This window comes from Myotis nattereri (assembly GCF_964212035.1).
Source record: "Myotis nattereri genome assembly, chromosome: 1".
Lineage (NCBI taxonomy): Eukaryota > Metazoa > Chordata > Mammalia > Chiroptera > Vespertilionidae > Myotis > Myotis nattereri.
The window spans coordinates 108,692,805-108,717,833 of NC_138075.1; the positions used below are offsets into that span (position 1 = coordinate 108,692,805).

A 25,029-nucleotide genomic window follows, 5' to 3' on the forward strand; every position below is an offset into this window, starting at 1 on the left:
TTCATGCATGGGAGGAGGGGTGTCCCTCAGCCCGGCCTGCACCCTCTCTAATACAGGACCCCTCGGGGGATGTCCGACTGTTCAGGCCTAAACTGGCAGTTGGACATCCCTCTCACAATCTGGAACTGCTGGCTCCTAACTGCTCATCTGCCTGTCAGCCTGGTCCCCCTAACTGCTCTCCCCTGCCAGCCTGATCCCCCTAACTGCTCTCCCCTGCCCCTGCCTCTGCCTTGGCCCCACCACCATGGCTTTGTCTGGGAGGACATCCGGTCTAATTAGCATATTACACTTTTGTTAGTATAGATACAGGCCTGGTGCACAGGTGGAGGCTGGCTGGTCTGCCCCAGATCAGGGTGAGGGTCCTCTTGGGGGGAGGGGCTGGCCTGGGGTGGTTTTCAGGCTGCCATGCCCCCATCGGGGTGGGGGTCCCCACTGGGGGTGGTTCCAGTCTGGGTGAGGGGCTGAGGGCAGTTTGCAAGCTGGTCACACTCCCATCAGGGTGGGGGTCCCCACTGGGGGGGCGTGGCCGGCCTGGGCGAGGGCTGAGGGCAGTTTGCAGGCTGGCCATACCTTCATCGGGGTGAGGGTCCCTGCTGGGGGGCATGGCTGGCCCGGGTGAGGGACTGAGGGCCATTTGGGGGTGGTTTGCAGGCTGGCCAAGTCTCCAGCTTTGTCCAGAAGGATGTCCGGAAGGTCTTCAGAAGGTCTTCCATTCTAATTAGCATATTACTCTTTTATTAGTATAGATGGGCCTACAGGCTGCCTCTGGTGTTGGTCTCCTGGAAACCAGGCTGAACTCTCAGGATTCAATATCTTGCCTTTCCCCCAATAACTTAGACCCATGCTGAAAGGTGAGCTGAGCATTAGCTCCCTAAAGAGCTTGAGGTGGCAGGACATGCTGACTGCACAAACCCACTGGGTCTGAGGCTGACAGGGACCACTGGACTATGTGGAATATGGGTCTCCCAGGAAGGCTTTGCCTTTCCTTTCCCATCACCTCTGGGTTCAGACTCCTTAGCTGTGTGTGTGCCAGGGCAGGGGGCAGGGGTTGGATGGTATCTGCTCCTCCTCTTTCCCCTTCAAAGGCCGCCAGGCAAAATAGTGTCAGGCAAAAAAGTAGCCTCTCCAGCCTGACTTTCCAGGCTCTTGCCCCCTAAATATATCGATATATCTGGAAGGCTTTTAACAGTTGAGTGCATTACCTTCTGCTAGGAAAGGACAGTACTGAAATCCAGACCACCTAGTCCAGGCTCTGCCCAGTCCCCAGGCTCCTTTGCTTGGGCCAACCCAGCCAGCCTGACCCTGGGCACTTATGTCCCCCTAACTGACTCTCCCCATCTGAAAACAACCTCACAATTCTTGGTTCCAGAGTATCCCCAGGGGTCCAGTTTTCTCAGCAGGCAGAAATGATTTGGCCCCATAAATCACCTGTTCTTACCAGAACACTGTGAAGCCCCAGGGACCCAGGCATCCCAGAGGGCTAAGGAACAAACCAGGCTGCCTCTTGTGGGAAGATGGTGCTGACCAGGGTATCTAGTGCTAGGCAATGGAAAGGCTGTGTTCTAGTCTCTAGAGGTGGACAGGCGTGTCAGGTTCTTGAAACTTGCATACCACTAGCTTCTTTACATACAAACCACCCCCATGCTCAAGGAATCCTCTCCTTGTCCCTGTGCTTCCCAAAGTGGTCTCCTGCCAGGTGGGGTTCCCCAGGCCTGGTTCTGAGAAGTCCCGAGCCAGCCTTAGAAGTCTACATCTCTTGGGATCTGGTACTCCCAGCCTCTGGTCCTGTCACTTAGTAGCTGTTTAACTGGATAAGCTCCTAGCTTCTCTGGTTCTGTCTTTGCATCTGTACCAGCAATCATCGTCACCACCATTGGTCAAAGGCTTCCTGAATGCAAGGCACTCCAACAATCAACAAATGTACCTATATTCCCTCAATTGTTAGAACAGGAAGTCACTCAGACCTGACCTCAAACCTCAGAAATATATAATCACATGACAAGGTGACCTGTGTGTCTCTTCGCACTTCTGTCATCAAGGGCATCCCTTTTCAGGGTTGAGTTTGAAGGTTCTAGGTTTGGTATGAGTGGATGAGGCCACATCTGACCTTCCTGGTCAGCTCATGTACAAATTGATCCCAATCCGGAACACTTCACAGCCCAGGGTAGTCTCAGAGTATGGCCTGGTGGAAGATGGGACAAAGCTGGGGTGGTGACCTGGGTCTGGGCCATCCAAAAGTGAGCCCCAGAACTGCCTCCTACAGCCCCAAAGACTGGGCACTACATACAGCAGGCATTCTATAAATGCTTATAGTGAGAGCGGATGTTCCCAATCCCTCAATAGGCCTAAGCCAAAGCAAAAGAGGTATTCTTCCTGGGAGACCCCAAAACCATGATGCTCATGAACCTCAGGATATCCCTGTGGGTCTAAAGCCTAGTCCATCCAGTTGATATTTTTGGCAACTGTCCTGGCAGGAGTTTCTGGAAGTCCCTGGCCACGAGCAAGCCCTCCCACAGCCTGCCCCCAACCTGATCCCATGGAGACGCCTTCAGAAGGCCCATCCCCCACCTTGAGATAATAATGACCATAATGAGAACAATCACCCATGTGTGTGCACAGCACTTTACAGGTTACAAAATGTTTCACATACAGTTCATCGATTCCTCACAACAGCCCTGTGAGGTAGGCAGGACAGGGAGTACCTCTTTCATCTGTCTAGATATAGAGACTGAGGCCCAGAGAGGGACAGTCACCTGTTTTTGGCCACAGGGCAAGTAAGTGGCACAGCTGGGACCAGAAGTTAGGCCTCGTCCCTGCCTCCAGCCCCCGGCTCTCTCGGCTGACTGTGCTGTCCTCCAGGAGGACCCCAGCCCTTGTCCACAGTATCAGCCACACCTGACGCTGGGGAACAGAGGTCAGACAGCCCTGCTCCTGTCTGGCAGCCCTGTCCCCACCACCTGCTCCCAGCAAACAGCCAGCTGGGAGTAGGCTCATGCCCTCCACTCTGCCTGTTCCTTCAGGTTGACCTGTCAGGGTGGGCAGATGGGGCTGGAACCTCCTTTCCTGTTTTCCTGAGTGATCCCTCCCCATAGGGGAAGAGAAGAAAAAGGAGGAAGAGGAGAAGAAAAACAAGAAACTGAGTTGAAAGAGGGCCCTGAAGCAATCAGGATGTCAAAAGTTTGCATTCCAACTAACTATAGGAAATAGTTTTTTTCTCTTTTTATTATTTCAAGTTTTCATAAAAATCCATAATTATTGAAACCCAAGTTACAGAGGAAGTTTGTAACTTTTTAAATTGAATTATTGACTGCTGCATGTTCATCAGCTTCTGACTTCAGTCTGTCCATATGTGCTGCGGGTTCCCCAGGTCCAACTTCTGAGGTCCTGGTAGAAAGAAGGGAGGTGGTGAGGGCCAGTGGGGCAGTTGAACACAGGAGAGGGGGCAGGGATGGGTGGCATAGGACCAGGGAGGGAATCCCGACCCATGCTCATATCATCTTCATGTTGAATTTTCGGGGTGCATCGGTGGAGCTGATGCCTGCGTCTGACTTGCGTGGCACGTACTCAATCTCGATGTTGTGTTTTGTGTTGCCCTTGCCCCGGCTCCAGAGGAACAGAAGAACCAGGCAGAAAAGTACAACGCCCAGGAAGGAGATGAAGCCCATGGTGGTGGCAATAATGAGGGTCTTGATGTCGAAGGGGAAAGGCACGGTGGCTCGGGTGCTATTGGCCTCTCCCTCACCCGGCTGGTTGGAGATGAAGGCGAAGGTCTTGTTGGGCTGATGGGGCCAATCAGGTGAGTAGCTGCGTACATGCAAGTGGGCAGGCATGGAGTCGTTGCCGCCTGCGTTGGCTGCAATGCACAGGTACGTGCCATTGTCCTGTACCTGGGCATAGCGTACCTCCAGTGTGCCATCAGGGAAGACTGTGAGCCGCCCATTGCTCTTGGCAGAGACCAAGTGCTTGCGGGGTGATAGCCAGAGGATGGCGGGAGGCGGGTCTCCATCAGCCCGGCACACAAACTGCACCGTGTGGCCCTCATCCACAAATACCTGTTGGGCCTTGCGGTCCCGGATGCGGGCACGGCGGCAAGTGAAGTAGTTGGGAAGGAGCACATCGGGGAAGTCCTTGAACTCCTTGCCCTGGACAAACTCAGGCGTGGCACACATGGGCTGCTGCCGGTTGAAGTTGAGCCGCCAGCGGCGCCGGAATACCCACAGAAGCCGGCAGTCGCAGGCCAGTGGGTTGGAGTCCAGGATGAGCGTCTCCAGGTTGCCCACTGAGTGGAAGGCGGACTCCTCCAGTGTGGTCAGCTGGTTGCCAGAGACATTGAGCACACGCAGGTAGTTGAGGCCGCGAAAGGCATAGGGCTCCACCATAGCCAGCTGCCCACCTACCAGCTGGATCTCCTGCAGCCGTAGCAGCTCATGTAACATGGAGCCCTCAATGGTGCTGATGGGGTTGTAGGAGAGGTTGAGGAAGCGGAGATAGACCAGGTGGCGCACAGCCAGGTAGGGCACAGCAGTCAGATTGCAGTGCGTGATGGATAGGGATGTCAGATTGAGACCATAGAGGCAGTTGGGTGTCATGGTGTCCAGATACGGCCAGTGGGAGATCTCCAAGACCTTGAGCCGGTACAACCTCTTGAAGGAATAGTCCCGGATGGCATTGATGTTGAGGTGCCGGAGCCTCAAGATGATGAGACCATGTAGGTGGGACAGTGCCTCAGTGGGGATGGAGGTCAGGTTGCATTTCTCCAGTGTCAGCTGCTCCAGGCTGTTGAGGCCACTGAAGGCTCGATGGGATATGTAGACAAGGTCGTTGTCACCAACCTCCAGCGACTTTAGGTTGTACAGGTCCTGGAACATGTAGTCCAGCAGGATGACGATCTTGTTCTCGCTGATGTCCAGCTTGGTCAGGTTACTGAGGCCAGTGAAGACACCCAGGGGGATGAGCTTCAGACGGTTGCTGCGGAGCCCCAGCGTTCGGAGGCTGAAGAGGTTGTTGAAGGCGCCAGGCTCCACAGTGCTCACAATGTTCTCATTGAGCTCCAGTGCCTCCAGGTGTGGGAAGCTGGCAAACTCATCCTGGTTGAGCGTTTTGATGCGGTTCTTGCCCAGGTCCAGAAGGCGAGTCTCGGTAGGGATGCCCTCGGGCACGGCCACAAAGCGCTTGCGGTGGCAGAGCACCGCTCGATCCTGGGCAGAGCACTCGCAGCGGGGTGGGCAACCTGTGGCTGAGCCTGACAGGACCGAGCCCAGCACCAGCAGGAGGATGGGCTGCCAGCAGGCCAGGAGTGGGCTGGGCATGCTCTTCTCACCCCCTGACAGCATCCTCTTGCTTACCTACAGCCAGGAACAAACACAGAACAGAAGGAGCAGTTAGCAGTGGTTCTCAGCCTGTGGGTTGCGACCCCTTTGGCGGTCGAATGACCCTTTCACAGGAGTCGCCTAAGACCATCCTGCATATCAGATATTTACATTACAATTCATAACAGTAGCAACATTACAGTTATGAAGTAGCAACGAAAATAATTTTATGGTTGGGTCACAACATGAGGAACTGTATTTAAAGGGCCAGAAGGTTAAGAACCACTGAGTTAAAGGATAACATTTGGTTATAACCCACCCTCAGCCCTCCATGTGCCCTCTACCCTGTCGAAATGTCCCTGACACAGCCCTGGCCAGTGTCACTCAGTGGTTAGAGTGTCAGCCTGTGTGAGTTCAATTCCTGGTCAAGGGCATATACCTGGGTTACAGGTTCGATCCTCAACCCTGGTGGGAGAGCATGTGGGAGGCAACCAATCGATGTGTCTCTCACCTGTTTCTCTCTCTCTTTCCCCCTCCCTTCCACTCTCTAAAAATCAATGGAAAGAATATCCTCAGGTGAAGATTAACAACAACAAAAAACAATAAAAAAAAAAAAGAAATAGAAAAAGAAAATCCCTGACACAGACAGAGGCAAGGGGCTGAGTGGCATATGACACCTGCCTGGGATCCCACAGTGAGGTCCAGATGCCGGGTGGTGATGGAGGGCTCCTGCCATCCTATGCTGCTTCCTTCTTGTCTCTTACCTTGCCCAGAGTCCTCCTGAAGGACCTTTCCAGCATCTCTGGGATCAAGGGGGTTCATGGAAAGGAGAAAGCCACCTTAGAGGACCCTGGTATTGGTCCCCCAGCCTACACCCACCTCCTTTACATTTTAGAGGTAGTGTGACTCTAGGTGTGCACTGTGCAGCCCCCACCCCCTGCATCCTGAGCCACTGCTTTCACTGATGCTCATCAGGATAAAGCCAGATCTGCTGAGTTGTCCTTGGGACCAAAGGGGCTCAAGGCTGAGGCCTCTGAGGTCAGTCTGCAGAGAAGCATATCTGGTCCCCAGCCTGTGGGCAAGGACTTCTGAGGCTGCTAGGGACCCACCTCACAACCTGTAGACTGAGCTGCCCCAGATGTAGATACCATGGCCCCCTTCTCATAGGACTGCAGCTGAGTCCACAGCCTGAATCCTGTGCAATCAGCAAGCCCAGTCAGTGTTCACGAAGCTGCTCCCCAGTGGGGTTTCTAGATCAATGGAGGGCACTCCCACACAGAAAGCCAGGACCCAGGCCCATGCCTCCCGTAGTGTCTCTCCAACTTCCCCTTCCTCTGGGTCCCCACAGTGACCCATCTGAGCTCAGGAGTGCAGGACACAGGGAATGAGTTTTCATGGCTTTGGCTCCTGCAGTTCTGTCCTCCTGGAATGCCATCCCCCTGCCTGTTTAAAACCTCATCTTCTGGGCCTAATTTCATGTCCACTTCTCTGAGAAGCTGTTTCTGATCCCAAGTAGGAAGTATGCTCCCTTCCAAAGACCCCTACAGCCTCCACCACTCTGTCTCTTAGGATTCCAATCACCTTCATCCTAGTGCCAAGTTTTGTGCTGATGCTAGTCTGAGGGAGGCAGTCAGACCCTGGAGGGGCCAGTCCACACTGCAGCTCTGAGGACATGAGGCTTATCATAGCTGGGCCCTGGGGACATGCAGGACTTAGGTGGTGGTGACAAGGGTGATAGTGCCAGGGCCCAGCTTGAGCACCAGCTGCAGGTGGAGTGAGCAAGGGGGTATGTAAAGCTAGCCCTCCATTACTGCCTTCCAGCCTGTGTACAGAGGCTCTTGCTCACACTTGTACCCAGATGCTCTCCCCATCTCCTCCTTCCCTCCTCTGTTCTACCACATGAAAAACTGGCCCAGCAAGGCAAGAAGGGGACTGGGAGGGCCAATCTGGGCTTCTCCAAACTCTAGGAGGTGGACAAGAAGGCCTCTGGGAACCAAGCTGAAGCCCTCACACCCCAGCCTGGCACTTTGGAGCTCTGCTGCCTGTCCATATCCCCTCTCCTCCACATCATGGCCTGAAGGGGGAACTCACTACAGAAAAGGGAAGCCCAGGCTGGGAGGGCCCACCTCTCTGCCCCAGCTCAGGTCCTCTCCACCTCTTCCAGCTTCTCCCCACATCTGTGCACAACTTCCACTTTCAAGGCCACAGTTCTTTTCATCCACACTTCAACCCTTAAGGCAACTGGGGCTTGGGATGGGGAGAGGGGAGCTTGTAGCTGCCCAAGGATACCCAGCCTGTACAGGGGGGAGGATTTCAGATCGGAACCCTGGTCTGTCAAACTCCAATAGAGCCACACACTTTCCAATGCTATAGTCATCTCCAGGACTGACAGGTGCTTCCTGGTTGTAGATGGACTAAATGACTGATTAACCAGAAAGGGCTCTGGTTGTCACTGACATGTTATGGAATTGCAAGATTTTGTTATCCTCAAGGGCTTTGTCCACCTTCTTCCCCTTAGCTCCTCTCATTCTCTCTCTAGACCAGTGGTTCTCAACCTTCCTAATGTCGTGACCCTTTAATACAGTTCCTCATGTTGTGCTGACCCCCAACCATAGAATTATTTTCGTTGCTTCTTCATAACTATAATGTTGCTACTGTTATGAATTGTAATGTAAATATCTGATATGCAGGATGTATTTTCATTGTTACAAATTGAACATAATTAAACCATAGTGATTAATCACAAAAACAATATGTAGTTATATATGTATTTTCCGATGGTCTTAGGCGACCCCTGTGAAAGGGTCGTTTGACCCCCAAAGGGGTCGCGACCCACAGGTTGAGAACCATTGCTCTAGACTCTTCTGTGGTTTGTCCTTCCCCACCCCACCTCCACCTGGCCATTTTCCATAGTCAAACATGCTCCAATGACCCACTGGAAAAGGAAATATCCTGACAGGTGATCAATAATTGGGCTGACAGCTGAGGCCAGCGATGGTGTGAGGCTGGGGACCTGGAGAGGTAAAAAGAACTTTTAGCACTAGGGGCTGGGTTGGTGGGTGGGATGGAGGGGCTAGAGAGGTGGCTGAGGAATAAGAGGGGGTTAGCAAGGGCACAGGTCACCTGAGATATTGGTAAGCCTCTCACACAGGCAAGAATCTGGTGGTAGAAGACTCTACCACCTTGCCTCAACTTATCCACCTACCTCCTTTCCCACCACTCTGCCCAATGAAGCCACCCTAGTATTTCAGCCTTGTTCTCACATCCCTGCCTTGAAGCCATCTTTGTTTGGAGAACTCTCCCAGCCTCCTGCCCCAGCAGCCTTTGTGACCTTCCACCTCATCTCCTCCTTGACCTAATCAGTCAGAAATCATCTCTTGCCTACAACAATGAAGCACCTTACATTTATTAGTAGTGGTATTATGTAACTGATGTATAGTACACATCATTCTAAAAATGATTTGAGCCAATTGACAGAACATTTATGCAATGATATGATAAAAAGATAAAACTAAAGAAGGCAAGCCAGTTAGGAAAGAATGCCACAAAATCCTGAATAATAACTAAAGGTGAGAGCTTCCTGGTGATGTGAGCAAAGAGGGAACTATGCTCTGAAGCCTCAGCACATGGCCTTTCATCAATTCCTTATCATTAATTCTGGGTCAAACAGTCATGGGTGTATCTCACCTGCGAGAGGTTGCGGTGTCTAAGGATCAGCGGTGTGGTGCAGCCACCTCAGACCCCAGCGAATGTTCTTGAAATGGAGGTGTGTGTACCTGAGTTTTATAAGGGTTGAAGTTCCTCTGATGGGGCTGACTCTGGAGCAGGCAGCTGAGCAATGAGAAATCTGGGGAATTCAAATATGCTGATAGAAAGCTGGTCAACACTGCCCTGTGTGGCTGCCACCCTCAGGCCTGGCAGTTAGACCCACAGAGCAATGGTCCATGCTCCACAGGACCAGGAAAGCTCCAGAAGGACACATTCTCTGGATTGCCTCATCCCTTATCTTTTGCATGTGACTATCCTGAAAGGTGGAGAAACTGAGGCCTGAAGAGGCTAAGGTGCTTGCCTAAGCTGATACAGCAGGAGCACAGCATGCCCATAAGGTCCCTGTCACCTAGGGATGCTGGCAGGGTCATGTCTGAGGGGCCACCAAAACTGGCACCATTAATCCTGCAGGTTATTCCTGCAATTCACAAGGCAAAGTGTTTTACCACTTTAATCAGTGTTTTATTTTGGATCCTTGCCCCCTGAAGGGCTTCCCACAAGGGCAAAAGTTTAAAAATTGGACCAATAAATACAAAGGAAATAAACATTGAAAGCATACAGATAGGCAGGCAGAGGAGTCATGCTGGGGCACAATGCTCAGACCCCACAGCAGCCTGAGTCCTTCCAGTCCCAGAGCATGAGGGCTGCCTATCACCCCCAAGAGACCTATGCTGCCACCATCACACCCTCATTCATATCCTAGGGCAGATATGCCCCAGCTCAGCTGCTCCCCATGCCAACCACTCCCCTGTGTGACTAGGGGCATTGCCTGTCCTCTCTGGCCTATTTCCCCCACTGTGCAGTGAGAAACTGGATTCCAGGGTCCCTGAGAAAGGCCACAATAGAAAATGTACTTTCTCCAACTGGAAAGTCAATATCCTAAGTATTGTTGGGGGATTAAAACAAGTGGGGGCTCAGGCCTTCAATTGCAGTTCCACTGAGGCTAGAAGGATCTGTTTGAGGGCATTCACATTGTGGCTATTTCCTCTGGGGTTCAGAGTGGGAAAGGGCAACTGGTGGAGACAAAAGGGGCATGGAATCATTTGTGGGTGGACTTGGAGAATCACTGAGGAAGGTCAAGGGTGATTTTACCTCATTTGGCAGCCCACACAAGCCAATCATACACCTCCTCTTATAAAACAGCTTGGACTAACATTTGCAGAGCACATGCTACAGGCCAGGTTTGGGGCTTTATACACACTGTCTCAGAAACCCTCACACCACCATTCAAAAGAATTATTTCTTACCCACTTTACAGATGAGAATAACTGAGGCTTCCAAAAGGGAATTCATTTGCCTTAGGTCTAGGCCACAAAGTTAGGAAGGCAGCATAGCTCTGCTCTTCCTGACCTGGTTGCCTGCCCCAAGAGCTGTCTGGTGTGAAGTGGAGATTATTTCAGATACACAGGCCAGACTGGATGGGGCAAGCATGTTAGGACAGCATGAGGGTAAGGCCCCCAGGGCTAAAGGAAGGCACTAGTCCTTAGGTAGCTGCAAGTAAGCACCCTGACTCCCCAACTATCCAAAAATGGTATGTTGAACACACTGAATTTTTTTAGTGTTTTCCCACCATATCATTCTCCTATGCCTGTAATATTGTCTATGCTAGAACCTCATCTAATTTGGGGTCAGCTGCAGCACAGGTTGAAGATTTAGTTATTTTAAGTTTCCAGTATAAATATTTCATGGTGTTCCCACTCAGCATTACTCAGGGACCACAGAGATCCCCAGTGTACACAGGCATGAGATCACTGGCAGGGAGGTGTTGCTCCATCATTGGAACTTTGGGGATGCCAGGGCCTCTCAGTTATCAGCCTGGAAGATGAGGCAGGTATGCAAGATCTCATCTTGACCCAACACCCTAAGTTCCTATGACTGGGTCCGCAGCAGGAAGGAGTAAAGATTGATGAAGAGGGATGGCAGACCTTGGAAGGGGAGCTCAAAGCTTCTAAAAGGGCCCTGCCCAGCTCTGCCACCAAGAAATTACCAGGAAAGCAGGAGAGGGGGAAGGTGATGGAAACAGAAAGACACGCAGTGGGCAAACAGGTGAGAAAGGGAGAGTAAGAGAGAGGCAGAGAAAGCAGAGGAGAAAGATGGGTAGCTGGTGTGGGGCAGGAGTAGGGGAAAGACAAAGTGAGAGCTTGCCCTGCAGACTCTACTACCATTTTCTGAGCTCCTGCTCATGTTGCCTATCCAAGGCCTAGCCTGTTAACACATCCTGACCTGTCTTCACTACCACCCCACAAAGCAGGGTTTATTACTCAGAAAGGTGAAAGGACTCATGATGGGTCACCAAAGAATGGAGTCAGAATCCTGGTGACTTGACTGTCCCCAAGTCCCTGCCTGTCTGAAGTCCCTTTGCCTTCAGCACCACAGCACAAACCAGCTGAATCCATTTCATGAAATGATAAAGCATGTTAGTAGAGAGTACCCACTCATAGGCAGCCATGGCCATGATGCCGGGAGTGGGGTGGAGGTAGGGTGGGGTGAGGTCAGTCTGAAAAGACCTCAATGGGCCTTTCTCCCACTGTAGTGGTCATGCCCATGCCTGGGAGACCGACTGTCCACCTGGCCTTCAGGATCCAGCTCAGGGTCTCTTCCCCCATGCAGCTCTTCTCAAGCCCCTAGGAAGATGTTGCCTGCACCTCCCCTCTCCAAAGAATGGCTGGTGTATTTACCTCTCCCCGTTCCTCCTTTAGTTGGAGCTTCAGCAGCTCCCCCATTTTATGTTCCCCTGGGCAGGGCTGGGGCTTACACAGCTCAGCACTCCTAGGCCATCTTTATAGTCCATCAAACAACGGCTGAGACAGTTCCCAGAGCAGCTCTGACCCCAGCTGTGGCTCCTTACAGAGGCTTCATGAAGGAGGTGTCACGTGAGCTCACACTGAACTACAAACACATTTCCACAGGCCAAGTAAGGGGTCGCAAGAGAGCATTTTGACAGAGGGAACAGTGAGAACAAAGGTGTGTAGCATGGACTGACTGAACTGGGCCATGTGAGAATAGTCAGAGATTCCTACTAGATCCCTTCCACCCCAAATCCTGAGAAGGCCAGGATACTCCATTCTGGCTTTCTACAGCTAACCCCTGCTGAGGTGTGAATGGCTTATAATAGTCAAGGTGTGAGATGCTAGTTGGGGGAGCTCAGTCCTGGGGAGGGGAACTGTGCACAGGGGACCATGAAAGGAGGCGTCAGCACCCAGGCTGGGCTCCAGGAGAAAGGCAGCTGGTTGGCAGCCTCAGTTGTCTCTTGGTCTGCCTGCCTTTGCCATCCCTCTCTCTCCCTTCTCTTACTCCTCCAGCTGCTCCACAAGGAGAGAACCATCAATCTGAAAGAGAATTGAGATCATGTCCTTTGTCATATATAATTCTTTATTTTCCTCTTGCTCTAGGTTCTGGCAGAGTTGCTGCCCTCCTCCCCCCAGGTGTGTGTGAGTGTGGCCAATATGTGTGTGCCTGCTGTCCCTCCTCCTGATATTCTCCACCCTCCCAGGCCCAGAGTCACCAGCCCCATCTCTTAGGTGTACTTGGAAAGTCCCAAAGGTGCTCATGTGGCCTCCTAGCTGGGGCTGGGCTGGAGGGTGCTGGCTAGGCCATCAGACCCCCCTGGCTGCTGCAGCTGCTTCTGTTTGGCCCTGGGCATCACCTGGTCCCCTGCAGTTGAGGAAGGAATGCCCCTGCCTGCCCCATCCCACCAGAGCACAGTCCATCTCAGGAGGTACCAACCTTCTGTCCAAGCCATGGCCCCAGGCCATTTGCAAGATAAATTATGAATTTTAATTGTCAAAGTATCTTAATGTTTAAAGGCTTTTATATATAGGCTCTGCCCTCCAGGAATGGTTGGCTTCATGGGGAGAAGCAGGAATGGGGCAAAGTCTAGAGGAGGTCACTAGGATTACAAGTCCCAAGCCTTGGCTCCAGCCAGTGCATCCCTGCCCTGCTGTGTAATCTTGAATAAGTTCTGGATCTCTCTGGACCCTGCCTACCCCTTCCCAGGGTGGTTCTCAGGTGAGAGAACAGTCAGGAAGCTGGGAGCTGGTAGGGGGAAGATAGGAGGGGCCATTGGTTCTGGGAAGCTTCCTTGCTGTCTGTGGAATCCACCTGAGTGAATGGCACTCCTACTTGGATTGGAGCTGTCCCAGAATTGAGGAGGGGTAGGCAAGGAAAACCCAAGTCCTGCACCCATTTATTTCCTTTCTTATCTCCCTCCAGGTCTGAAATACCAACCCAGGCTCTAAAGGGGCAGGAAAGTACCCCTGAAGGCCTCTAGTACCATCCCCTGCCCAGGTCAGTGACCCTTTGGGAGGTGCCTGGCAGAAATGCCTGCCCCATCTTAAATCATTCACTCATCCCCTTACACCAGGGGTCCTCAAACTTTTTTTTTTATTGCTTAAAGTAACCTCAAATTTTTTAAACAGGGGGCCAGTTCACTGTCCCTCAGACCATTGGAGGGCCAGACTATAGTTTAAAAAACAAAACAAAACTATGAACAAATTCCTATGCACACTGCACATATCTTATTTTGAAGTAAAAAAACAAAACGGGAACAAATACAATATTTGTATTTGCATGTGGCCCGCGGGCCGTAGTTTGAGGACCCCTGCCTTATACCTTCCTGGGATCTCTGGGGCCCTCTCCAAGCTAGACCGGCCTTCAGGGTTCCTTCACCTGGAAACAGCTCAGGTTTTGGAGTCCTGGAAATGTCAAGTCCACCTGGAAGGGCCACAGACCTTGAACTTGGGAGAGAGGGGAGGTCATTGCCTCAGAGACCCAGCACAAAGTAGGGGGAGCTCAGGAGAGGGGGTGGCTGAGGGGAGTGGTGGAATTAGTGTGAGATTTGAAGGCCAGACACCTAATAAATATAGTAAAGATGATGATTGGAAAGCCCTGGTGTGCCGGACATCATTCTAAGTACTTTACATATAAAAATTCACTTAATCCAGCACAACCCATAGAGGTAGGTCTGGTTATTATCCCCACTTTGCAGATGGAAAAAATCAGAAGCACAAAATAGTTCTGTAACTTGCTTAAGGTCACACAGATAGCATGATATGAACTCAAACATGAATATGTTTAATCCTATTAGGTTGGTATACTATCTCCATTTTACAGATTAGAAAACTGAGACACAGGTAATACAACTTGCCCCAAATCGCAGTGATAATTGGCAGAGCTGGGATTAGGCTCGAGGCAGTTAGACCCAAGGATGTCCTGACCCACTCTTGCATACTGCCTCTTCCAGATTCAGGTTCAAGGGCCTGCTGAGCTGCATGATCATTAGCAAGTAGCCTTATATTTTGGGGCCTAAAATCCTCATCCTCATTCAGAAGAGGGAGTGGCAGGCTTCACACTGCCCTCACAGGCTGGGGGCAGAGAGTTCACGGAGAGGGGAGGGAAGAGGCATTTATATCGAACATATATACTTAGTGCTTTGTACAGTGACTCCACCAACCCTCACCACATACCCTGTGAGGTAGGTACCATTAAACCCATTTTACTGATAAGAAAACAGGTTCTGAGACGTTAGCTCACCTGCCCAAGGTCACGGGGCTTTTCTGACTCAGAGGCATGATAACTCATACACAGGTGAGGAAATGAAGACCATCATCACACAGATGAGGAAATGGAGGACCACAAGTACCAGGGATCTGTCCAATGTCCCACAGCATCTCAGGGCTGGGGCCTTGGAAAAACCTCCACCCTCTGACTATAGCCACCTTTTCTCCCCAATATCATGCCAGGGTAACATGGTGGGTCTTGCTCAGGAACAGGTGGAGAGTTGAATTATTTCTGCCTCAAAAAGGGAAAAAGATTTAAAAAACAACCCCCCAATAGATCACAAACCAAGATCCAGTGAGTTATTTATAACACAGACAGGCTAACTATAAAGAAAAACTCATGCCCTTTTTCTGGCCCTGCCTGTTCAAAGCCCTCTCTGTTCAACTGAATCTTGGCCAACCCCTTGCCTAAGCCCATTTTTCCAACATGGTATACTGAGCTCAGTACACATATGGGTGCTGTGTTCTGCTCAGGTACAATTAATGCCATCACCCAGCCACACGTTCCTGAGAAACCCAGATTGCGGGGAGGGCATTGGCACATCTGCAGATCGCTAAGGAGTGCCCCAAGAGGATGCAGAGTCCAAAGCAGGCCTAAAGGACAGAGCCAAGACCCATGAGCAGAGGCACAGAGGAGGCCCATTAAGCTTGGTGTGAGGAATCAAATGGCAGATCAGATGGCTCAAGATGTCTTGGTAAATAGTGAGTGAGCAGACTGTCGTGAGAGGTCCAAGGATCAGAGACACTGAAGAAGGACTGTTCTGCTGGGATCCATACCGCAGCAGCCCTTCTTAGCTCTGAGATACCCTTATCTTGCATCAAAGTAAAGGGATTTGAGATGGCCAGCCCCTCAAGTGTACCTGTAGCCCTGTGCTGGGCCAGGCAGGGGAAGGCTGCTTGCCAGGCCCCACTCTTTCCTGTAGTTTCCAGCAGGTTCTCTGCAGAGGGAAGCAGAGGAGATGGCAGAGAGATTAACTCCCTGAAATGGGAAAAAACAAAAACACACACACTAATAACATGTAATAAGTGGTTGGAGATGAAGTACAATGCCCTGGTAATATTACCTTGGTGGCAATCAATTTGGGTTTCACATGAAATAGGCATAATTATTCTACCAGCCCCGTTGCTCCTCTCTAATCAAATCCAGGGGCCCCTGTCCAGGCAGAGAAAGGCACCAGGCTGGCAGAGGGAGGCACTCCAAATTACCTTGCCAGCACTGGGCTTCTCAGCCCCTGTGAGTAGGCAGAGGGCCTCATGGAGGGCCTTGAACATGCCCAGGAGCCAGCTTGCTCAACCACCCCTCAGTCACTCAATGGTAAGAACAATCAGGGAGGACTCCCCAAGGAGGTGGGAATGAAGGAAGAAGAAATATACATTCGTTCTATTCTGTTTGTTTCCCAAGTCACCAAACTCTTATTGAGTACTCATTAATGTGAAGCCCCACATTGTGCCAAGGTGTAGAGACCAGATTTTCAGGGTCCTGGGCATTATTGCAATAATGAAGCGCAGGCTCCCTCTGTCTCTTAAGCTAGGACCACCCCTGCCCATCCTGGGGTGAACACAGAATCACTGGGGTTCCTTTGACTCTAAATTCACAGGGACTCAGGCTCTCCTTGCCCCTTTTCCATTTCCTCTTCATCAGGGAGTCCTCCCTGGCTGTTCTTGCCCATCTTTCAAAGCAGGGGTTGTACAGACAGCATCCCTTCAACTGGGGAAACTGAGGTGCAAAGGGGATGATCACTTAGTGAGCATGTGTTACACACTGGCCGCTGCTCATCTCAACCCATACACCAGAAACCTTGAATTCCAGAAATGCAAATCAAGACCATAATGTTTACCAATTTATAATAACGATGGAGACACCTGAGCATAGGAGTGCTCGTGAGGGTGCAGAGCAACAGGACATCACCTCCTGCTGGGGACACATAAAGGATTCAATCACTTGGGCATGTTTTCTAGTAAAGGTACCTGCAAACATGCCTCTAGCCCATAATTCCACTTCAAGCTCTGTGCTTCAGGAGACAGGACAAGTGGGTTCACAGCAGCACTGTTTGTAAGAGCAAAAAGGAAAACAACCTACTAACAGAAGAACAGAAAATACACTGTTTTGTGTCCAAATGACAGACCACTGTGCATCAGTGGAAATGAATGAACAGCATCTACTATTATTTGCAACAATAGAGATGAAGCTTACAAATATGATGTTGAATAAAAAAGCAAATTCCAAGGGACTGTGTATGGTTTCATGTTCTTTTTACAAAGTTCAAAAATAACTAAAACTGAACAATCTATCAAAATATGTGATTTTAAAAGGCAAGGAAATGCTAAATAGATAATTTAGGGTAGTAGTTGCCTAGAGAAAGAGGCCAATAGATAAGGTGAGAAGAAGCACATAGGAAGACATATTAAACGCTAGCATTCAGGGTGGAGAGTAGGGTCACAGTGTTCATTGTATTGTTATTATTAATACTAAATACATTGGTTAGTTAATTAGCAGGCCACACCCAAAACAGTGAACAGAGCCCCAGAGCAGGGGCCAGGAGGAAGGCATTCTAGCCTGGGCCCCATGCTTGTTAGCAGAGACTTGAAGCAAGGCATTCCACCTCTGTGGCTTTATTTTCTAGCTATAAAATCAAATCTCTGTAGCACTTGCAACAGTAAGACTGAGAGCACCTCACTGATAGAAACTATGAGTAGCCAGCATTTCTTGAGAGCTTACTGTGTACCAGGTATTGCTCTAAATGCCTCACATATATTAACATACTTAATCCTCATGATGACCCTAGAGGTAAGCACTGCTGTTATCCTCGTTTTATCGATAAGGAAACTGAAGCCCAGAGAGATGAAGTAACTTGCCCAACAAAGTCACAGAGCCAGGCAGTATGGAGCTGAGATTTAAACTTGGGCATCTGGCTCCAGGGTCCACCCTCAACAACTTCACTATAAAGTGACCTGGAAGGAACTGAACACACATGAGGAGGAGACTGTTGTCAGCACAACTCTACCAGGTCCATAGCACCTGAGGATATTCATTCACTCATTTATTCAACACAGAAACAAAGGTCGGCATCAAGAATGGTTTGAATGCATTTGGAAATGAACTTGCCCTCCCTCACACATGTTCTCCAAAGAACTGTCCCCATTCTGGAATACCCTGCTTTCTGTGTGTCTCTTCAACATCTGCTACTACCTCAGGACCCACTCAGTCTCTCTTCCTGGAGACCCCTGACTGTCTCAGCCCCCAGGAACAAATCCCATCCTTCTATGAGTATCTGTTTGAGAGCACCCTGCCTTGGTTCTCCTCAACCTCAACCCCTGCCTGGGGCATCCTTGATGTTACCCAGCTCTGTCCATCAGTACAGGCCAAGGACACTGTGTCCTCTCCAGGTAGTCTTTGCCCCCAGCCAACAGCTGCTCCCTTGTGCCTCCCAGTGTCCTGGGGACCAGGCAGGGAAGCTCAGGGGTTGGGCACAGGATTGTCCAAGGATGCTCAAGGCTGTCCATGGGAGCCATGGGAGGGCCTAGCCTGGAGCCAAGCAGGCAGCTCATCCAGGATGTATAGAATAAATGCATGAATGAATAGGCTGGTGTGATACTATGTGCAATCCAATGTGATTCTACTAGTATGCTGTGGGTTCCTGGAGGAGGTTCAGTGACTTGGAGCAGTCAGGAAGGCTTCCTAGAGGAGAGGCCACAAGAAAGAAAGGAGAGGAGAGGGTCTCTGGGTAGGGATGCTGGATCAAGCCAGGTGATGGGGGAATATGTAGAGGGACTTACTGGTGGTAACAGAGCAGAGCCCGAGGGGGGAACCCTGGGCTGGAAGGCCATTATCTTTCCATAGATGTGCCACATGCAGGGCAGATAGACCAAGAGACCCTGGCCAGCAAACTAGCTCTGACTCTGAAACCACCACCTCCTCCTGCCTCCCCTTCCAGGCCCTTCCCTAGCCCCACATAATCCACTTCTTCACCCTCCATCTGACACTGCCTCATGCCTCCATGGGGCCCCTGCACAAATCACCTATGGCTTCACTTCCCAACAGCTCCAACTGTCATCTTCCAGCCATTTGCTTGGGTAGGTGCCTGGAGTACAGCACCATCACTGGCACCAGGGATTCTGTCTGACTTTATGGTGAACACTCATATGTGCGTGTGTCCCTCTAGAATACTGGGTTTTAGAAAACAGTATCTAATATAGGAAAAATGAATATTCAGAGGCAGGGGATGGAGGAGCTGAGCATGGATCAAAAAGGACTATTACAGAGGGTAGAGTGGTCTCCTGCAGTCACATAGGGGCCCTCAGCCCACAAGCATTCATGATACCTGGGCCCCTTGGATTCAGGACCCACTCTAACTCCAGACTCTGGGAGCACTGCAGCCTTGACCAAGCCCACCTCACACTTAAATAGGCAGCGGGTGGGAAAATGGGCCAAAACAACAAGAATACAACAGAGGGCTGCCCTGGCCTTTGCTAAGCCCCAATCCAGGAGGGGCAGCTGGGTACTGCCTGAAATCCCCATCTGGATTCCAAGGAGTTTTTGGCTTATCCCTTCTGTCACCTCATTTTCTTTCTCCTGTCTCAGGCCATGAGGAGAAAGGAGGAAGTCCAAGCAAGCTGTCCCAGCAGACCAGGTGCTGGCATCTTCCCAGAGGTATGAGGTCTCTTGAGAGCCACCTAACCCACACAAGAACAAAGAGTCTGGGACAGCTAACCCTTTCTTCCCTCACCAGCACTCCTCACTAGATGAGAGGAAGCCCCAGGTTCATTGCTCCCTGGGCAAGGAAGGCACTGATGCTGAGCTGTTAGCATAATGACCAGTAGGGCTGAGCCCAGAGCCCAGGGGCAGCCTAGGTTGCATGCCCTCTGGCAATCTAAGCCAAGCAGAGGAGAACTGAGGGAGGGCTGGTCTGGCAGGGAAGGGGCTTGTCCCCCACTTCAGGGCCTCCTACCCTCCCACCCCACCAGGGCAGAGCTGTTCCCATCCTCTAACACAGGGGTGGGCAAACTTTTTGACTCGAGGGCCACAATGGGTTCTTAAACTGGACCAGAGGGCCGGAACAAAAGCATGGATGGAGTGTTTGTGTGAACTAATATGAATTCAAAGTAAACATCATTACATAAAAGGGTACGGTCTTTTTTTTTTTTTTTTTTTTTTTTTTTTTTTTTTAGTTTTATTCATTTCAAACGGGCTGGATCCGGGTCATAGTTTGCCCAGGGCTGCTCTAACATATCCCTTCTTCCCCACCCCCACCCCAGGAGCTCTGAGAACAAAGAGGAAATGCTGCTGGCTGGATGGGGCTGGGCTGAGGGGCCCAAGGCAAGAACTGGGAGGGACTGCCCATTGGGCCTGGCCCCTCCACTCCTCACAGTGGGAGCCACCTGGAGGGACACAGCTCCTAGGATCCCTTAGCCACCTGAGGGGTGGGGAGCAACGAAGTCGGAGGCTCCCTTCTTATCTCCTTCTCAGCTGGTTTCCACTTCCCACCCACCCTGCCTCAGAATAAAAAGTGGGGCAGGAGGAGGTGAGAATCTAGGGCTGAATACAGACAAAGGGGAGGCCCCTAATGGGTTCCTGGATTCTCCACAGACCCAACTCCCTCTCCTCCACTCCCCCTACCCGCCATTTCCCCTTTTCTCCACACCACTGGGGTTGTACCCGTGCTGGCTCATGTGCATGGGGGCATCTGTGGTCTAAGGAGAAAGGCAGCAGCCACCCAGCACTCTGAGCCAGGATGTACCCTTCAGGGTGAACAGTCCTCAAAATGGGAGGGGTGGAGGACCAGCAGGACTGGGACTCTGGTGGGGGTTCCTCCACAGCTCCAGGTCCCAGCTAGTCAACTGGAATTTGTTGGAGTGGAGGAAAGGGGAAGGAAGAATCTTCATTTCTTAGGCTTGAAGAGGGTCAGATCTGTGACCCCCAAAGGGGGGTCTGGGTCGCACTGTGGTGCCGCGCAGCTCCAGGGGGAGCCCACAGCGGCCCCCAAGGGCGCTTGGCACGGGCTGCCCGAGCTCACCTGCATCTCTGGTCCGCCTTCTGTGTGCTCGGCTCTGTCACCAATTGCATGTCTCCCAGGCCAAGCCACAGCCCCTGCCCAGCTCTCTCCTCAGTCTTCTCCTTCTCCTTCTTCTTCTCCTCCTCCTCTTCCTCCTCCTCCTCCTCCTCCTCCTCCTCCTCCTCCTCCTCCTCCTCCTCCTCCTCCTCCTCCGTCACCTCAGCAGGTCTGTCCTGTGCCTTCGCAGAGCTGGCCCTCCGACTGTCCGCCCGACCCCGGCAGGAGCCCAGCCGAAACCGGAGACGGGGCTGGGCCCTGGAGTGGGGAGGCAGGAGGCCGTGGATCCGGTGGACAGAGGGGCAGGCGCGCTCAGGACGTGCTATACGGGCTCCACGAACCTGGTTCTGCGTCCAGAGCCGGCCCGGCGACGCCGCTGCCTCTGCCGCTGGGGCCGGGATGGAGGCCGCGAGCGCTCCGCAGAGGGGCTGGGGCCAGGGCTGAGGCCCTCGGGCAGTGGCCGCGCATGCTGCTCGGAGCCCCCCTCAGGAGAGGCACCGAAGCGGCGCGGGTGGGGACTCCGCACGCTCCCGGGCCGGGACCGCCGCTGCCCGCCCGCTCCCGCACCCGCTCCCGCGCAGGCTCCGCCCGGGCCCGGGGCCGCTCTCTGCCGCGGCGCGGGGAGGGAACGCGAGGAGCGAGCTTGGGAGGGAGGGGGTCCAAGGGAGGGAGGCAGCGTGTGAGCGGCAGGAGCCAGGCGGGGGAGGAGAAGGCGCGGCCGCACCACTAAGGAAGGGGGAGGTAAGGTGGGGGGAGGGACTCATCTCTTCGCGAAGGGGGCGGGAGCAAGCAGCGCCCCAGCGCTGCTCTGCACCCATAGAACAGCGAAACTGGCCAGGGGCGCGCCCGCCTCTCGTGGGAGCCAGCGCCCGGTGTCCAGCCTTGCACATGGCGCGCCCCTCCGAGTCCGGGCTCAGGGCCAATCACTGGCCAACGTGACCCTCCCTCTTGTGTTCGCTCACCCTCTTGTGTGGCCGTGTACGTGTGCATGTGAACCTGAGTGGCATGTAGAGTCACTGCACACTGCCGTGTGAACGGACACACGTACATCAAGGGGCAAAGCTCTCCACCCAGTCAGGGTGGTTTGGTCCAGAATCTCTGTCCTGCGCCTTACCCCCTCTTCTCGAAAATGTCTTCGAGTCGCTGGAAGGCCCTCAGGCTGGTGTCCTAGGGGGTCAGGGGGAAGCCCCAGGGGACTGCGAGGAAGGCGCGCTTGCTTAGTGGCTTTAACCCAAACCAGATCTTGCTCCCTCCTTCCCTTTGCAGCCCATTCCCGCCCAGCCTGGTTTCCTGTCCAGCAGAGGGAGCAGGCCACTCTGTAAGACTCTGGCCACAGATACTGCACCCAGCGACTAGGAGAGGGCAGCATAGAGCTTCCGTCTGGGCTCGGTGGGCCCTCTTCCCGTACCCTTGCAAAGATCCAGGAAGTCCTGGGGTGGGGCCACATACTCCGATGGGACCAAGGAATGGAACCTCTCCTCAGACATCCAGATCCTCCTTGACCAGCAGATACAGATAATTGGCTGGCAGGGGTGTCCTGGTAAATAGAGCATGCTTAGTGGGCTAAGACCCTTGGGACCTCACCTCCTTCCACTGTACATTCCCTTCCATCTCCTTGAAGCCAGCACTTTAACACTAAGCTAGTTTGATTAGGATAACTACTAATGCTGATACTCGCCCCTTCTCCACAGTTGGGAGTGCATTCCTTTATCACACTAGTGCTCCTGACACCTTGGGCCCACAGGAGTAGGGGTTATGACAGGCAGAGAAGCTGAGGCTGGGTGGAGGAGACTGGCCCAAGGCCTCTGAGGCTTCAGACAGACCCCGAGATCCTGTTCCCAGTGCCTCTACCCACCCCCTCCCATGGAGCATGCCTGACATTCATTGCAGATAACCTGGCTGGCACAGTGAGGCCACCAGTCTCGCCCCCATCCCCAGCACAATCTTGCTTCTCCACTGTTTAGCCTCACACACACAGCCCAAAGTGTTGCACAGACCTTTTGTTCCAGCTAAACAGATTCTGCATACTTCTCAGTCTCACTGCCACACCACAGCTAGGGATAGTCTTGCCTGGAGAACCATCTCCTGTCTTCCATGTCTGTGTCCATCCTCATCCTAGGTTTGGCTGGAGCCCCCCTCCTAGCAGAAGCCGATGCTGTGCTGCTGTGCCCTCTGCATTCACCCTCCAACAATCCTGGGAGGAGATGCTGTTCCCCTGTGACAGAGTCAAGGAATCCCAAGCTCAGAGAGATTACTGACTTGCCTGTGGTCACACAGCTGGTAATACGCCTGGAAAGAGAATTTGAATCGCCTTCTGGGCTGAGAAAACCAGTAGGCGGCAGGCTTGGCTGAGGGAACTTATATGTGGGAGGGGAAGAGAACCGGTACAGGAGTCCTCCTCCCTTCAAGAGCCCAGCGAAGGCGGCTCCCTGGCCCCTCAACTCTGCTGCCTGAACCCCAACACAGGCTCCTGGCTCCCCCTTCCAGGCTATTTGTGAGTTACCCATGTGCTCCCAACTCCCGCACCGCCTCCTCCCACCAGCCCAGCAAGAATAGACACGCTCATGCTCCAGCATGAAGGTCCCACTAGATGTGAGCGAGAGCAGACCTGCAGGGGCTGGCAGCAGGGAGGGAAGGCGACAGCGGGGGCTATTCCTGGTGTGGCGTCTGACTCTGGAACAGCACAGCCTTGTCCTGTCTCCACCCCCGACTCACCTGCTCCCTGCCTCATTATCTTGTCAGAGAAGTGGGAGCATGCCTAGTGTCCCCCAGCTGGCCCCCAGATGTTGCCTGAGGAAGTTGGCATCCCGGGGTAGGGTTCTCTGGGGCCCAAAATGACCCTTTCAGGGGTGACAGCAGAGCTGTGTCTGGGAGGAATTGCCCTGCAGTCTTAGTTCTACATTGCTAACAGTATCCAAGCCATTTCCCTTCCCTGTTTCTTCAAAAGAAATGACCTGTACCAGCATCCCCGGTCTTATTTCACCAGTGGAAATAATGGGAAGGGGAAGGCTTTAGGGGGAAGAACTTGAAGAAAAGGCCTTTTTGAGGATCCAGCCTGGGCTTGGTGAGAGTGCAGGTTCCTGACCTTGTCATCAGAGACCCCATAAAAGGGAGGCCTGTTATTGGGCCCTCACCCAGTCAGAGCCTCTACATGAGCTGCAGAACAGTCTGGAGAGCAGCCCCCAACCTGCCAGGGGTCCTAGGGCCATGGGGACATATGGGAGTTGTGGGAAACTGTTTATTGCCTTCACTATCTGATAAGCATAGACAGAGAACCCCCTGGAGGCTGGGTGCCTTTGAAGCCCTCCCAAAGGTCGGAGCTAGGCGCCACCTCTGTTTGTCGTAATTATTCAAAAAGTATTAACAAAAACTTTCATTTCATGGTAAACATGCTATGAACCTGAAGCATGCTCAGGTTCAATTTTTTTGTGCAAAAAATTAATATTTAAAGTTATCTAGACTGCATTAAAAAATTTTCCAAAAGTCTGCTAATAATTAAATCAAAAAAGGGGGGATAGTGGAAAAATACCATGTAAGGAAAAATATCCTGTAACTAATTTACATCTGGAAATTTTTTTTTTTCAGTTGTAATGCTAACAGCAAGACACCCATGAAAAACATATGTGGTGTCAAAATAAGCCAAAGGAAAATCATTTGGGCAAATATAAAAAGGATTCCCCAAGTAAAATTTCAATTATTAAACTTCGGTCGAGAATATGTTTGTATACTTTCAGAAAACAACTTCAAGAGCACGTGGATTCCTGCAACAGAGGAATTCTCAGGAATTCTCCAGCCATGAAGACAAGAGGAAAAACAATCCAGGGACGGAAGACGCTGAAGACGCTTTGCCATGCTAGCAGTCAGCAACTGTGCGTCACTGCAGGTTGCCCAGGATCAAACCAGAGAAGTTCGGACCTGCATTGTCATCATTTTCCACCATCCAGAACCAACATTTCATTGCTGGCGTGTACACATGAACTTTTGGACATTGAAACATGGACTCAGAACTTTTGGATATTGAAATTGGGACTTGATTATTTTTTAAAGAAAAAATAAGGGGGAGATGTGGGAAACGGTTTATTGCCTTCACTATCTGATAAGCATAGACAGAGAACCTCCCCCCCCCCCCCAAGGCTGGGTGCCTTTGAAGCCCTCCCAAAGGTCGGAGCTAGGCGCCACCTCTGTTTGTCCAGACAGTGGTAGCTGAAACTACTCCCCCATTTATTATTATGTAAATCCTTGCTGATGGGCTAGTCTGCCTGTTGCAGGGGGTCACCTGCCTAGGGCTATGCTATGGGTGCATCCCAGATCAATAAAAGCTTGGTGAGGCCTGAGCACAGAGGG

At 52.0% G+C, this 25,029-nt stretch overlaps 1 protein-coding gene across 6 annotated transcripts in view; it reads right to left on the minus strand.

The window, feature by feature from the left end:
* Positions 1 to 2,601: 2,601 nt before the first annotated feature.
* Positions 2,602 to 25,029, minus strand: part of LINGO1 (leucine rich repeat and Ig domain containing 1) — a 264,052-nt gene continuing 241,624 nt past the window's right edge. For 4 of the 6 annotated variants that reach the window (XM_081084403.1, XM_081084402.1, XM_081084404.1 and 1 more), the window contains one exon: positions 2,602 to 5,345. In XM_081084403.1, coding sequence (XP_080940529.1) covers positions 3,489 to 5,345 — 1,857 coding nt within the window. In that variant the 3' untranslated portion in view covers positions 2,602 to 3,488. Of the gene's footprint in view, positions 5,346 to 20,649; positions 21,282 to 22,682; positions 22,906 to 25,029 lie in introns of those variants that run through there. The other 2 variants (XM_081084406.1, XM_081084405.1) reach the window with 2 other exon arrangements.